The following is a 15,025-nucleotide window of genomic DNA, read 5'->3' as shown; positions in this document are numbered from 1 at the left end:
CACCGTGGCGTTGTAGTCGAAGCAGATGTGCGGGCCTCTCCGGTATCGCGGTCTCTGCACCAGTTCACATTGCTCCGGGCCGTCCGCTGGGCATGGGTGGGGAGTCAAGGAGGCGGCGGCAAGGAGGGGACGCGGGGCGGGAGGGGGCGCGGGCGGCGGCGCGGGCAGGATACAGTGAGTCTCTTTCTGCAGCAGCCGGCCAGCCTCACACTGGCTGCACAGTGGCTTCTCGGCCACCACGAAGAGAAGGTTAGTGTTGGTCAGTCTCTGCGCGTGGAAGAGCCTGGAGGCAGCACAGGAAGGCGGAGCGCTGAGGCTCGCCCCATCCCCTCCGCCCAGCCCCTCCCCGCCGCAGCCCCGGCCCTGCTCCGCCGCTCAGCTCCGCGCGCACCTGGAGCAGTTTCCGCAGTCGATGATGGCGTTGTAGGAGGCGTTCACCGAACCGAAGTAGTACTGGGTCTGTTTCATGACGCAGCTGCTCTCGCGCACTTCGGGGTTCCCCTCGGCCTCCGCGGGCTCTGCGAGGGCCCAGAGCGCCTCAGCTGCACCCCTGCACCCTGAGCCTCGCTCAGCCGTGAGCCCCGCCCTCCCCCTGGGGTCGGTCTCTGCTTAGATTGGGGAGGAGCTTTGAGGAGGAGCCTCCAAAGCCCCACCTACCTGCCTGGAACCAGCTGTGATAGATGAGGCCATAGAGGAGCTGCTGGAACAGGGACCTGCAGGGTACGGGTCACCGAGTGGGAGTGGTCAGCAGAGGCCGGTATCGTGCTCCATTTCTCTCGAACACTCCTGGTCAGGTAGCACCCTCCCTCTCCCATTTCCCCCTCAGACTCACCAAGCTGCAGCAGAGGTCCACCAGGCTAGGTTAAGGAAGTCTGCAATGGTGGGCTGCAGTGGAGAGAGTGGCATGGGCTCCCACTGTTGCCCCTGGGCCCAGGTTACCACCAGCTTTTCTATTAGATGGGGGGGGTCATCTGTGGGCAAGTCTCCCAGCCTCCCATCTCCAGGCCAGGCATTCCCGGGGCTCACCACAAAGATGCCCCGGGGTGCAGCACCCAGGTTGCCTGGGGGCTGAGGGGCACAGGCCGCCTGATAGTCGTAGGACTCCTTGCGGGTGTAGAAGGAGTTATTGTAGAGTGCCAGCATCAGGTTGGCATCCACCTCACTGAAGAACCTGCCCACCTGGGGATGCGGGGAGGGAGTGGTAGTCACAGGGCTGGCAGTGCACTCCCTGAAAAGGTTCAGAAACCCAGACCGCCTCCTTCCACCTTCCTGACCCTCACCTGGTCCCACTGATGGTTCTGGTTTGACAGCACCAGGAATCCCCCATCATCAATGAGGACACAGAGCAGGTCCTGAGAGATGGGGAAGGGGGAGGAAGATGGAGAGGGGCTCAGGCCCAGACCTTCCTCCCCAGACCCTGGTAGTCCAGTGGTTGAGTAGGGGGGTACTGTCCCCCTCAGTTCTGGTAAAGCTGTGAAGTCAGGGTGGGATGTTAAGACCCACTGGCCAAGGGATGGGCTAGGAGTTGCCAGGAGGTGTCCAGGAGTTGAGTAAGCTAGGGTTAAGGGAACACGTACCTCGTTGTTAACATCGCAGTCCATCTCACAGTGGCTGCTGGGGCCGCACTGCTGGGCACAGAACAAGGACCATAAGGTGCTATCAGTTTTTCCCCTCCCCTCACCCATTATACATCTGGGTCCCCAGGTCATCTGCAACAGCCCCTGCCTCCCCATAGGCACCAGAGCCACTCTGAGTGGGAGGACTGGTAGAGGTTCCTGGGGACTCTGGGCTTACTGCCCCATCCCTGACAAAATACCTTCTGAGGCTGGTCCTGATGTGTACGGTTGCTGGCTAGCACCTTGAACTTCTCAGCCCAGGCCTCTAGGTCCAGCTTAACGCCCACCACTATGGGGGAGAGCAAGGGGCCATCAATGTCTGCCTACCTGGGCAGCACACTGCCCACTGTCTCTTTCCCCACCTCCATGCTGGGTATTCACCTGCTGGCCTCAGTGTGCGTCCACCCAGGCTGAGCTCCACAGCTGTGCTGACGAGGATGCCCACTGTGTCATTCTCCAGCTCCAGTGGCCTTAACAGGGCTAGGGGTGGGGGTAGGGTGGGTGGTCAGGAGTAGGGGCTGGCAGCCACACTGAACACTCTATACAGGGCCCTGTGGGCCCAGAAGCCTAGGTCAAGGCTGACCTCAGCCTGAGCACCCAGCACCCAACATAGGGTTTGGCACAGCCTAGCCCTCTCTCCTCTGACCCAGTCTCAGCCAGCCTCGTGTTTGAGAGGGGCCTTCAGAGCAGAGCCTAGCCCTGGCTGAGCAGACAGGTAAGCCTCAGCTTCCCATACACTGCTGTGCAATGTGCACTGTCCTGCTGTGCTGGGGGGACACTCACCATCCTGGTGTGGGGGCTTGAAGACATAGCCGTGGTTGTCCAGGCTGCGGCGGTAGAAGCTGGCATTAAAGGGCTCAGGGTTCTCTGTCCAGTCCTCAGCTGCCCTGGTCACCCGAGACAGGCAGAATTTGGTGGAAGGGGTGGCTTGTGGGAGCAGTGGTCTCAGTAGGTGAAAGGAGGCCTCTGGGCAGCAGGACAGGCAGGGTCCCAAGCAGAGGCAGGATGTCAGGTACTGGGGCAGGTCACTTACTTGTTGGGGAATACGCGAGTGATGCCACCATCGGTGGCGGCGAACACGGCCAGAAGGCTGTACCTGGGGCAGCAGGGAGGTGAGGTCACAGACCTGCTTTCTGCAGGGCAGAGCCTCTGAGCCCAACCCAGCATCCTGCCCCCATAGGCTGGGTAGTGCCTACGTGTTGAGATCCTGGTCCCGCCACACACGTTCCACCAGCTGCTGTGTTATGCCTGTGTCCAAGATTAGGTTGTGGAGAAGGAAGTTGTTGCCTGGAACGGGAGGGTAGAGGTGGAGAGAGTATCTTCTTGTGGATCCCTGCTTACTCTCCCTGCTACCCCCAAGGCTCCAACAGGGGTCTTCCCCATGACCTGGCCCAGGACCTGCCCTTGGCTTGGGCCTGCATATTTCCACACTTGCCCAGTCTCTGGGTTCCTCTGCGCTGCCCCCTTGCTGCCTGGGCACTGCCCAGACCCAGCTGCCCCACCAGGCACTCACACTGCTTGGAGTCTGGAGTCACTTTCTCCATGAGCTCAATGAAGTTTTTCAGGAACTCGGTGTTGTTGTCTGAGGCATTCAGGTCCTTGCAATATTCTCTGGGGGTGGGGAGGGGCAAGAAGAATGGGCTTGGGGGCTGGACAAGGCAATAGGTTTGAGGCTTCCCAACAGGCCTGTCCGGCCATTTGCTGAGAAGCCCAGGCCTCAGGGAGCAGGGTATGTGTATTCCTCCAGGCAGCGGCAACCATGTGGTCTGCCAGGTCTGAATAGGGGCAGAGCTGACAGGAGAATGAAGGTCTGCTTCCTCCGCCCAAGTAGTTCCTCCCTTCTGGGCATGGCTCTGCAGAGCCTCCCAACCTCCCTCACCCCTCACCCTCCATGTAGCTGGAGCCAGACGGAGGACCTGGGAGGCCCCAGGAAATGCCTCATGGCTGGCTTATCCACCTGTGTGCTGTAGCGTTCTGTGGGCACAGTGGGTGGAGTAGCAGCACCAGCTTAGTCAGCCTGAGTCTAAGACCTCATCCTGCTGCTTCCTGGTTGTGTACCTTTGGGCAACTCACTCAAGCTCCCTGAGCCTCAATTTTTTTCCATCATACCGCAGAGGGTGTCAGGAAGTCAGTGGGAACGTGTGGGTCATCGGATTGGCTGTTCCCTCTGCTTGGAGTGCTCTTCTCCCAGAGGTGGACAGGCCAAATCCCTCACCTCCTCAAGTCCCTCGCTGGGCTCAGACTCTGGGTCCAGAGAACATGGGGTTTGTGGGGAGCGGGGTGGCCTGCCTGAGGCTCTGCTCCCCAGGAAATCTTGGCGAGCAGTCCTTCTCCTCTGGTAGATGGAGCTATCCTTCCTGCTGAGTCCCTCATTCACGCCCCTGCCACCAGAGACCTCTCTGCTGGCCTGTATGGCAGCAACTTGGGAATTTTTTTAAACACTCTCCTTCCCTGGGCTGTGCTCAGGCCCACAGCTTAGCGAGGGCATCTGGGACTGGATCTCGGCCCCTACCTGTTCCCTGGGCCCCAGGGCCTTTTTGTACACAGCCTGCACTTCTGTGTATAGAGGCCACACCTGACACACCCCGAGTGACAAACCCACAGCTGCACTTGAAATACAGGTCACCTGCCGTCCCCCCTCACACAGTGTGTACGTTTACACTCGCCCAACACATATTTATTGAGTTCTCTTGTGCCAAAGTTAGAGATGACAAAAACAAACACAGTCCCTGCCCTCAGAGCTCCCTCAGGGTCCTCAGGGACCACACAGGCCTCACACAGTCCCACAGTCATCAATACACACGGCCACCTTACGTTTACACTCAGACTCTTACAAACAGACACAATGACTCACAAATACAAACACACGTCTACAGAGAGTCACAGAGAACTTTGTGGGTTCATGCACGCACGTGCACACGTGGAGAGTCCAGAGCCCCGTGTGGTGCCTGAGGTGCCCATAGGTCCCTGTCAGTTGTACCCACCTGCCCTCATCCAAGGCCCAGGCCAGAGGGGAGGGCTTCACCACCCGGGAGCCTGCTGGCCTCCTCAGATGTGGGCCAACAGACAGAGGGTATGCACGTGAGGATGTGGTGTGTACACACTGAGTGTGCACGCCAAAGATGGTCCAGGCCCAGGTCTATGCTGGGTCCTGATCCCTTACTCGCAAGAGCAGCTCTTCCCAGCCCCTGTCCCCTCTTCCCTGTACCTTCCCCCAATCCTCAGTGAGCCACCACACCTGGATGGGGCACTGCTGACAGGGGCTCTGGCTGGCTCGATCCCCACACCCACACAAACACTGACTGACACAGGACAAGGACAGGTGCGGGGTGGGGAGGGCACCACAAGCCAGAGCAGCAGCTGCCCAGGGAGGGGTGGGCTGTGGACAGCCAGCTCAGGGCAGAAAGGTCTCCTTTCTGGTGGCCTGGGAGGGCAGGGAAGGTCAGCAGAGCGTCCAGAGCCCTCCCATCAGAGGCCTGGTGGGAGCTGGAGTTGTGGGCAGCTGGCCACTGCTGCCTGGTGTGGCTACATGGCCCGGGTATGCACACGGCCACACATATGAGGCGATGCATGGCAGGGCGACACTGCACAGGACACAGACACACACAGCTCCAGGCAGCAGTGCGGGAGGCAGGGCCAGGGAGGTCGGGTTTGGGGAGGACACCTCAGCAAGGCCACACGCAAGCTACCTGGGAGCAATGAAAACATGTCCTTCAGACTCAAAGCTGCTGGGGAGCAGGAACTCAAAATCTGCAACAGAAACGGGGGGTTATCCGGCGGGGGCTGGGGAGGCGGGAGGCCAGGGGCTCAGAGCTGACAGGGCTGGAGGGACAGGGAGAGGGTGGCTTGAGGGAGGGAGACACCAGCAACGAGGAAACCCGCCACTTCCAACGTTCAAGTTCGAGCCAGAGAGAAGGGGCGGGCGGGGAGGGGTGGAGGGCCTGTGGAGACTACAGCATCGCAGGAGGAGGGCAGTTATAGCCAATATGTTGCCCGGGCCTGGTCCTCTGTCGGCAGTGAGTCCCTTGGCGTGGCTGTATATGCTCCCATACAGCTGTATAGCACATATACACGGACACACACACACACATATATATACACACACTGCTATATATATGCATGGTCTGGGGGAGGCGCCAGTCTTGCTCTTATCACATCCGTAATGGAAAAAACCGCATGCTGAGCTTCCTTCGCCTCCAAAGAGACTTTGAGGAAGGGAATTGGCTTTTGGCTGCGGATTTTTATCTCTCTTTCTTTGCTGCAGCTGTTTGCATTTTGGTAGGTCTTGCTTTTGTTCTGTCAGGCATCAACATGGCCAAACCGAGGGGGATTTCTCACGGGCACAGACAGTCCAACCAGAGACGGTGTGGGCAGCTGGGGGTGGGCTGCAGTGCATTGTGGGGGTCCATGGGTCCTTCCTGGGGTGGGAGGCTGGGTGAGGGGAGATTATCGAGGTGCCTGGGAATGTTCTCACACTGTGGGGGAGAGTCGGGGAGACGGGAGGGCACAGGAGTGCTGCTTGAACCTATACACCTGCCCTCTTGGGCCAGGGGCATGAGGGCAGCTGGGGAAGAAGGGCTGAGTCTCTACCCTTCCTAGGACCTGTTTGCGCTCAGAGCAGCCAGGGAAGAATGCTGGGGGGCTCCAGAGAAGGCATGGGGTACTGTTGAGGGATCCACCATTTGGGCCTGTGCATGTGTGTGAGCACGTATGTATGTGTATCTACACGTGAGAGCATGTTTGTGTGTATATGTTTCCATGAGTATGTGTGAGTATGTTTTTCCACATGTGTGAGTGTCTCTGTGCGGATCTGTGAGTGAATCTGGGGATATGGCTACTGGGGCTTCTCTGTGGCCTCTCCCTGACCAGCTGGACTGGCCACCTTGCTGGTCTGCATCTGGGAGGCGTCCCTCTGCTCTCAGTCTGTCGCACTCTGGGCAATATATCTTCCCATCCTTTCACCCAGATTCTGACCTCTTTGTCACCCAGGGCTTTATTTTTGCAGAAGAGGGGTCTCCCTATTCCCAAATACTCTCACAATGCACTGCAAGATTCTGGGGAAGGGGGACTTTGGGTGCCTGGAGGGGCTGGGCAGTCACTGGTTGGACTGTTGTTTTCTGATAGGACTGTGAGGCAGGGTTTGGACACAAGCCGACAGGGAAGGGTTGGGGCTGGGAGAGGAGGAGGAGGAGGAGAAAAAAAAAAGGAGGTAGGGGGAGCAGGAAGGGAGACTATGCTATGATTGCAATTGTTACCAGGGCCCTGCATTTCTGGGGTCACTGGGAGGGATGTGAGAGGGGGAGAAAAGACAACTCAAGCCAGTGGGGGTAGGGCATGTCCTCCACCTCCACCCAGGCCAGTGGGGGCAGCTGTATCCCCTTTGCTGGACTAGGCTGGACAGGGCCCCTAGTCCTTCTTGAGGAGCCCCTCCTTCCAGGCCATGGGGACTGGGGACAGGACATCTCCTCATGGCTCTCCATGCCCCATCTGTCCAGGCATTCTATGGGAGGGGCATCTCTCTGTGCACCAGAGGCAGAGACCCTGTGTGCTGTCCTCTCTCAGTTCCCCATTCTTTGCCAGGGTCTGCCAGTTCACTTGCTACCTTTCCCAGAAGTCTCTGGCTTGGGTAACTCTGAATGTGAGAACCTTCTTCTTCACTGCCAGCCTGATTCCCTCCAGGCTCCTTTGCTGGCCCTTGGGATCCAAACAGATTCCCTTCCATACCCAGCCAGGGTCCCCGAATCTGCCTTTATTTCCCAGAGGAACACCTTCCCTATACCTGACCACTCTCCCTAGGAGAAGCCAGCACCCCAGGGGAGGGCTGGGACAATGAGCCTTAGCAAATTCTATAGGAGCAGCAGGGGCGGCAGGGGACAGGGGCTTCAGCACCTAGGCCAGCACCCAGAATGGTCCAGTCTGCCTTGCTCCCCTAGTGGCCTGGCTGCTGCTGTTCTATCTTGTCCCTCTGCCCCAGGGTCAGGGTTTGGGGCTTCCGAAGCCTGCTATCTCCCCTTGGGAGGGCTGCCAGCTTCTGAAGAGAAACTGGAGAGATCAGAGGAGGGAGAACTATCCCAGAGGAAGCTTCACATAAGCCCCTCTGAGGACTGATCTACCCCCTGCATCTCAGGCCCCCTGCCCTGCTGGGTGGGAGGTGGTAGAGAAGCATCTAGCCCTGTCCTCACTGTTGAGTTGTCTTGGAGGGATAGAGAAGGTGGGGAGGGGGCAGAGGCCTGCCCAGAGGGAGCGAGGAGGATGAGGAGAGGGTCTGAGCTCTCAGAACACGCCGGAGACCACCCTGCAGGCAGGGCCAGGGGAAAGGGCTGCTGGCTTTAACAGGGGTTTAGGGATCAGAGTAAAGGCAAGAAATAGAGGAGCCCAGGGGAGGCTGAAGGGGAGCCCTGGAGAGCAGGGGTTTGGCTGGTCCTGGGCAGGGAGGGGGGCAAGCAGGGGCGTGAGGGCAGGGTTGGGGTGGGGAGAGGAGGGTGCACTGGTTCTGAATATACTTGCCCTTCAGTTTGCTGATTGGCACTGGGACAGTCCACCAAGAGAGAAAGCGAGGAAAACAAAAACAACACAAACACAAAAACAAACGAAAAGGGGGAGGGGAAGGGGAGGGGCACAAACAATATTTTATTCAATGGCTGTTTGAATGAAAATATTGTGTCTCATCATCATACTGAAAGGAAACTTCTTGCAAAAAACGACATGAGAGAGAAAGAGAGAGCAAGAAAACTCAAAGGAGATGAGTCCCGGTCAGCCAGGCAGGTGGGGGGGCGCCCGGTGGGGCCGGAGCCCCAGCCTCCCTCCCAGTGACCTTGGGCGGTGGGCAGGCAGGGCCACAGGCTCCAGAGGCCTCTCAGGAGAGGCCCAGGGTGAGTAGGACATGCAGGGATGAGCCACAGGCAGAGGAGTGGGAGAGGGAGGAGAGAAGGAGGGAGGGCAAGAGATGGAGAGACAGGGAGGGGTGGGGAGGCCAGGATGGAGGCAGAAGAAAGGAGCAGAGCAGGGGAGGGGGAGAGGCAGGCATGAGATGAGAGGGAGAGACTGACTGGGGAGTGGGAGGGAGGGAATGTGTGAGAGAGAAATGGAGGGAGTGAGCAGAAGGGAAGGGAGACAGAGGGAGAAAAGGGGGGTGTGGGGCAGATGCGGGTGGAGGAAAGAGGGAGTGGGAGAGAAGGAGAGTAAGGGGGGCAGGAGGTGATGGAGGCAGAAGGTGAGGTGAGAGAGGGGGTGAGGAGGGAAATGAGGGAGGATGAGTGAGCGGGGACAGAAGAGGGGGCAGTGGGGAGAGAGACCCTGGGGGTGGCCCCACAGGGGGAGAGAGCTGCGCAGGGAGCAGGAGGAGGAGATATGAGAGGAGGAGGTGTCTTCCCAGAATGCAGCCCCCAGGGGTGTGCGGGGGAGGCAGGCTAAGGAGGGAAGACACGGAGTAGGAGAAACCAAAACCAAAAACCTCAACGGAAACCATGAGAGAATGGTCTGGAACCAAATCTGAGAAAAGGCAAGCATGCAGAGTTCCACAGACTTTCCGATGGCTGGTGCCCCAGCCTGCGGGTGCCTGGGGGGTGGGCAGACTGGGCAGGAGGGGCCGCCTGGCCCCAAGCGGCTGGCTATGCTGCCTGGGGCCGGCCAGGGTGCGGGGCAGAGGCAGGGGGGTGCAGGGCACAGGCAGGGGCCGGGCCACTTACACTTGACCTGCAGGATCTGGTCACTGAGGTTGGCTTGGAGGTAGAAGGTGCTGTAGGGGGGGAGCACTAGCCCTAGGCTGGGGAGGAGGGGAGGAGAGGAGCACAGGTCACTGCTGGGGAGAACCCGGCCACACTGGCACTCCCTCCCCACAGCCTTGGAGCTGGGTAGAGAGGCCCAGGTGGTGGCCTCCCCTCCCCTGACCACCAGGGACACCTCTCCCAGGTTAGCTATGGGAGATTCATGGCCTAAGGGCATGGACCCTTCACTCCCCAAATTCTCCTGGAGGCCTCAGAACTCCCAGCTCCAAAGCAAATCTCCACCCTGCCCCTCATCCCCTGCAGCCCTCCCCCAACACATCACCTGCCCAGCCAGCCTCCTCCATCTGGCCAGCAGCAAACTCACAAAGGGACAGGACACTATTGGTGAGCTACGCTTTGGGAACTGGGGGTGCTGCCATGAGAGTGGGGCCCACAGTCCTCAGAGACTCAGGCCATGCGATAGCCAGCTAAAAGCAAGCTGGCACTAACCCAGTGAGGAGACCAGCTCTCCGGGCACGTGGAAGACAGCCTGCAGTGACCCGCAAGGGGACCGACTCCGGGGCTGTGATGCCTGTTAAGAGTAGGCCTGTGACTGTGCTGAGGCTGACATCCTGAATTCAGATGCCCAGGTATACAGTCCAAGGTGGGAGGGATGTAGAGAGGGTGGTGGGGCTTGGGGAGACATCAGATGCACTGTCATGTCTCTGTCCTGCGCTCCCAGGAGATGATGCTTGTTTAGGAACGGCCAACGAGCGGCCCCTGGGGACTGGGCACCTGGCTGCTGGGGTTCCACTGGGATCGTGGTCACAGCCGCTGAGAACCGGCAGATGGGGGTGGGGAAGGGAGGGACAGCTAGGCTCAGACTGGGCTCTGGGGCCGCTCTACCCATCCCTGCCAGCCCAGCCTGGCCCCACTCACCTGTAGTTGGTGCTCCTTATAGGCACCCAGGTGTAGTTCCGCATCACCTCGTCTATGTACCTCTGGGAGAAGAGGCTGGGTCAGGTACTTGGGGTAGCAGGCAGGGGTGGTATCGGGGGTAGAAAGGTGCCCACTCTGACCTTCTGTCCCCCTTTGCCACCTTCTCACCTCATCCAGGGACTTGACCAGTGTTCTGATCTGCTTGTGGCCCTTGTTGCCATCAATCATGCTCCGACGGATCTGGAAGGGCCAGAGACATGAGGGGTGGGTGCCCTGCCCTCCTCTGCTCTGGGTGCATCCCATTCCTCCGCCTCTTCTCCTTACCTCCTCCTTGTTCTCATCCTCCAGCTCTGCATCAAGGAAGTCCAGAGTCACAGGCTCCCGGAAATTGGTGGTCTAGGGTAGGCAGGGCAGGAAGTTAGGAGTCTATATCTCACAAGCTTTACCCCCCCTCCTCCAGGCCGCCCACCTGGCTCACCTGGGGCTTGAGGTTGGGGTGCAGCAACACGTAGCCGTTTAGGTCAATGGCAAACACATAGCCGTTGGCTCCAAGCTGGGGGCATAGATTGGGGGCTTAGGGCCTGGAGGGCTGGGCAGGGATTCCCTGGATTCCAGAGCTCTTCCTCGTCCTGCCTCCCATGCTGCTGGCGGGTGCTGTTTGCCTGCCTGGGCCAAGGACCCCCATGCCACAAGGCCCCAAGCCTACCTCTCAAGTCCAGCCCAGCAGGCTGCTTCCTTTCATGCACCAGCCCTGGCCCCCCGCTGCCCAGCTTGGTGGGACCATGATTTGATTTGGCCTTCTCAGCCCCATCTCCTGGTTCTTCCGGTGCTGTCCATCAGCGGGACCTCTCCACCTCACTGGCCCCACAGGGCTGCTATTGCCCTCTCCACTACTGCCTTCTCCTGGTCCCCATCTTGGTAGAGTGCAGGGGGAAGACTATACCCTTGGAATCCCTGAGTCATCCCTTCCAGGTGGAAAGGAAAGAAGAGCAGGACCTGGACTCACCCCTTACCTCTTCGAAGCAGTTTTCTCACTGCACATGGAGGCCAACGACACCAGGCCTTCATGTGGCTCAGGTTTGAGTGTGCGGACACACGTGCTGCATCCCCCAACCCTTTCATAACCAAATCCCAAGCTCCCTTTGCCATAGGCCCTGGGTGAGCCACACTGATTTTGCCTCTTCCCTGGCTTATGATTCTGATTTCCACTTTCAGGTCTTTGTCAAGAGAGTTCCCTCTGTTTCCAAGATACACCTTCCCCTCCTTTCTACCCAGGACACTTCTGCCTATGTGAGAGTCCAGGGGTTGGCAAACTGGGGCCCATGGGCCACATCCGGCCTGCTGCATGTTACTCTACTGCTGTGAGCAAAGAATGACTTTTACATTTTCAAATGGTTGACAAAGAGGCATTCAATTTCATGACATTTAAAAATTATCTGAAATTCAAACTTCAGTATCCACAAATAAAATTGTATTGGAACATAGCCATACCCATTTATTTATGTTTACTCTGTGGCTGTTTTCTCAATACAGCAGCAGAGCTGAGTATGAGTATGAGTATTTGGGCTCGTAGAGCCTAAAATATTCATAGTCTGGCCCTTTATAGAAAGTTTGCCAATCCCAGCTCTAGACCCAAGGTCACTTCCTCTGGAAGCCTTCCCTGACCGCCTGAGCTCCGAGGACTCCGTGGAGGTGTGGCACTCCCCATTAGTCTCTGCTGAGTCTGCCTTGGGTCCACATGGGAGGGCAGTGCAGGGAAGATGGGCAGGTAGACACTCACCGTGTAGTTGGGAGTCAGCCTCTTGATGTCATTCAGAGCCACATCGATGCCCATCACGCCCAAGATCAGCTGGTTCTGGAAGCAGAGGCATGGGGGTCTGCAGTGGGCTCGGTTCCAGGGGGGTGAAGCCCTTCCCAGCCCTTGACGCCCAGGGCCTCAAGCTACTCTCACGAGTAGCTGCCCCTGTCCAGTTTGCAGGCCTGCCAATCCATTCTCCACCCCAGACCTGCGACAGGCATGCCCAAACCTCCCGGGCATGCCTAGCCCTTCCCAAGTGGGGGAACCTCACCTTCTTTTCCCCAGGGCCATCCTGTGTCAGGTTGAAAACAGGGAGTGTCCCTGTCACCACCAACCCCAGCCCCTGAAGGGAGAGGAGGAGGATGGGTCAGACTCCTGTGGCCAGCCATGCCCCCACCCTGAGTGTTCAGAGCAGGGGCACAGGGACAGGTCACCTCTCTTTCTCTTCTGTTTGGTTTATCCCCATAAGGGGGCCTTCATGGGACTTCACCCTGTGGGCACATCCTGGGGGAAGGTTGCCAGCCCCATCCCTTCCTTGCCCAGAGGCCTTACCAGCGCATCCTCATACACGTTGGTCCACTGCACCTGCTTGGCCTCCTTGCCTGCCAGCACCATGGGCCTGCCCAATACGTCTAGATATTCCTGGGGAGGGGACGGGGGTGGGAGTCAGGAGTCAGCCTCTCCCACTGTACCTTCCCTGTTCCATTTCTCCATGTGCCAGCATGCCACCAGGGGGCGCTCTCACCCCACAGCAGCCCATTGTCCCCAATGTTACCCGAGAAGAAAGGAAAAGGGGCTGGGAGGAGGGAGGCCCCCCCCCTCCAGTCTCACCTGTGTGTTGATGCGGATGGCGCCGATGGAAGGGATCTCAAAATAATAACCTATGAAGGGAGAGGAGACAGAGGTGGGCCTGTGATCCACGGCACAGGGGGCCCTGTACCCTGGAGTGTATCTGCAGCCCTGACTTGTCCCTCAGGCCCCCTCTTTTTGGTGTCATTTCCCCTGAACTCATGTCCCTTTAGTGCTTCCTGGTATTACCCTATCAATGGGACCAATGCCATGGAAGGGGCCATGAGTGTGGGAATGGAAGGAAGCAGAGCTGAGGTGCAAAGAGAAGCCTGAGGCCTGAAGCCCCTCATTCTAGGATGGCAGTGACATTCATAGTCCACCTGCGGGCTAGGCTCAAATGCACGGAGAGACAGACTGATCAGCAAGCAGACACAGGAGCAGACAAGCTGGGAGACAGATGAACAATGGACAGTTGGGCAGGGGCAGAAAGATGCTCAGATGGACAAGTTAGCCAGATAAGAGATGGACAGTCACATATATGGAAAGACAGACAGGCAGTGGATGAACAAGCAACTGGAAAGCTGGACATATGGAAGGACAGGTGGACAACCAACCCAATGGACAGCAGGTCATGGCAGGGAGGCCCTGTGGCAGTGATGCCCAGACAAGGTACCTTTGTTGGCGCAGGCCATCCACTGCAGGGGTGTGACATCGTAGTTGTGCTGCCCCACGGAGAAAGTAAATACGCGCACCTGTTTGGGGCTTGAGGTTACCGCTGCTGCTGCCAGAGGACAGCCCTCCCCTGTACCAGGCCGAGTCAGGGCAGCCCCCACCTGGGCTGAGCCTCACCGTCCGGTTGGGCCAATTGTACTTCTCAAAGACGTCCTGCACGCGGTCCTCGCCACCATCCGTGAACATCATGATCATCTTATTGCAGTTGGCACGAGTGATGTTGGACTGGGCAGGAGTAGGTATGGGGTCAGGCAGCTCTTGGCCCCTCCCCGGTCTAGGGCTGGGTCTCTTTTTCTTGGGTGGGCCTGGCCCTCTGGCCCTCCCTTCCACCCCCAGCAGACGGTGCTCTGCCCAACCTGCCTGTTGGTGCGCTATCAGGGCCATCTGTCTTGACTTCCCTGGTGTCACGGAGCCTGGGCCCTCGCTTGTCCCCAGCCGCCCACTCGCCTACCCAGGGGGCTCACATTCTGCAGCTGGTCGAAGGCATACTCAAAGCCGGCCTTGTAGCCTGTGGTGCCCTTGGCCACCATGCCCTGCACAGCCTCCTTGAACACCTTCTTGTTACGCACGTTGGCCTGTACCAAGTGTGTGAAGCATGACACTGGCTGTGCCTTTTCATTGAACTGTGGGGACAGTGAAGGTGGTGAGTGGCCTCAGGCTGGCCTGGGCAGGCAGCTGTTACCTGGGGCGGGTGGGGGTGACCCGCCTGCCACCCTTGGCACTCACGGAGGCCACGTTCACGTAGTCATCATCGGAAAGCGTGTCCAGCATCTCACAGACGGACGTCTTCATTAGCTTCAGGGTCAAGCCGCTCACGCTGCCACTCCTGGGGAGGGTGGGTCATAAAGGTGCAGGTAGGCCTCAGGTGTTCAGCTGTTCCCCCATGATGTTCCCGGGCAGCAGATTCTGTCCCTAGCCCCGGCCCCACCCCACTGGCCAGTATTGCTCACTCACACATCCACGATGATGACCATGTCCTTGGGCGACGAGGCCCCCTGGATATACCTGCCCAGGAGAAGCTTCAGTTAGGGCCAGCCTCACTGGGACCCTGTGGGTCCTTCCTGCCTTCACCCACATACTGATTCAATGTGTTTCTATTGAGCAGACCTTGCATGGGCCAGACAGGGTCCACGTTTAATAAAATAGTCCTTGCCCATGACATGAGTGACCTGGTCTAATACATTAACAACCCCAAGGAAGGGTAAGCAGGTAACTCAAAGAGAGTAGGCAGAAGGCATGTTCCATGGCCTCAGTGGCTTGTCATTTCCCCTTTCCTGGGTTGAGACCCCAAGGGCAGAGTCCCAGCTGTGTATGGGACTGAACAGGTGGCAGAGGAGGCAGCCACCGGGTACTGGAGGAGAGGCAGAGCAGAGGGAAGGGGTGTCCGGGCTCAGATGTGTATGGCAGGGGCTGGCCAACCCCACAGAGGATACATCTACCCTGGG

At 58.6% G+C, this 15,025-nt stretch overlaps 1 protein-coding gene across 6 annotated transcripts in view; it reads right to left on the bottom strand.

Moving 5' to 3' along the window:
* The window catches only part of CACNA2D2 (calcium voltage-gated channel auxiliary subunit alpha2delta 2), a 136,916-nt gene that overhangs the window by 2,162 nt on the left and 119,729 nt on the right, over positions 1–15,025 (bottom strand). The window contains exons 9-38 of one of the 6 annotated variants that reach the window (XM_032458437.1): positions 14,535–14,585; positions 14,307–14,406; positions 14,045–14,203; positions 13,698–13,805; positions 13,522–13,600; positions 12,891–12,940; positions 12,612–12,701; positions 12,331–12,402; positions 12,042–12,116; positions 10,740–10,814; positions 10,586–10,657; positions 10,430–10,501; positions 10,262–10,323; positions 9,305–9,381; positions 8,124–8,144; positions 5,306–5,366; positions 3,130–3,227; positions 2,813–2,903; positions 2,650–2,712; positions 2,400–2,503; positions 1,998–2,096; positions 1,817–1,905; positions 1,578–1,625; positions 1,281–1,352; positions 1,027–1,179; positions 833–885; positions 658–713; positions 392–518; positions 174–283; positions 4–86 (exon numbers count right to left, since the gene is read on the bottom strand). In XM_032458437.1, the coding sequence (XP_032314328.1) occupies positions 4–86; positions 174–283; positions 392–518; positions 658–713; positions 833–885; positions 1,027–1,179; positions 1,281–1,352; positions 1,578–1,625; positions 1,817–1,905; positions 1,998–2,096; positions 2,400–2,503; positions 2,650–2,712; positions 2,813–2,903; positions 3,130–3,227; positions 5,306–5,366; positions 8,124–8,144; positions 9,305–9,381; positions 10,262–10,323; positions 10,430–10,501; positions 10,586–10,657; positions 10,740–10,814; positions 12,042–12,116; positions 12,331–12,402; positions 12,612–12,701; positions 12,891–12,940; positions 13,522–13,600; positions 13,698–13,805; positions 14,045–14,203; positions 14,307–14,406; positions 14,535–14,585 (2,470 nt within the window). Of the gene's footprint in view, positions 1–3; positions 284–391; positions 519–657; positions 714–832; positions 886–1,026; positions 1,180–1,280; positions 1,353–1,577; positions 1,629–1,816; positions 1,906–1,997; positions 2,097–2,399; positions 2,504–2,649; positions 2,713–2,812; positions 2,904–3,129; positions 3,228–5,305; positions 5,367–8,123; positions 8,145–9,304; positions 9,382–10,261; positions 10,324–10,429; positions 10,502–10,585; positions 10,658–10,739; positions 10,815–12,041; positions 12,117–12,330; positions 12,403–12,611; positions 12,702–12,890; positions 12,941–13,521; positions 13,601–13,697; positions 13,806–14,044; positions 14,204–14,306; positions 14,407–14,534; positions 14,586–15,025 lie in introns of all 6 variants that reach the window. The other 5 variants (XM_032458434.1, XM_032458438.1, XM_032458439.1 and 2 more) reach the window with 5 other exon arrangements.

Source organism: Camelus ferus, chromosome 17 (genome assembly GCF_009834535.1).
Source record: "Camelus ferus isolate YT-003-E chromosome 17, BCGSAC_Cfer_1.0, whole genome shotgun sequence".
Taxonomy (NCBI): Eukaryota; Metazoa; Chordata; class Mammalia; order Artiodactyla; family Camelidae; genus Camelus; species Camelus ferus.
The sequence above is the reverse complement of the archived record's forward strand: the minus strand, read 5'-3'. Positions and strand labels throughout refer to the sequence as shown.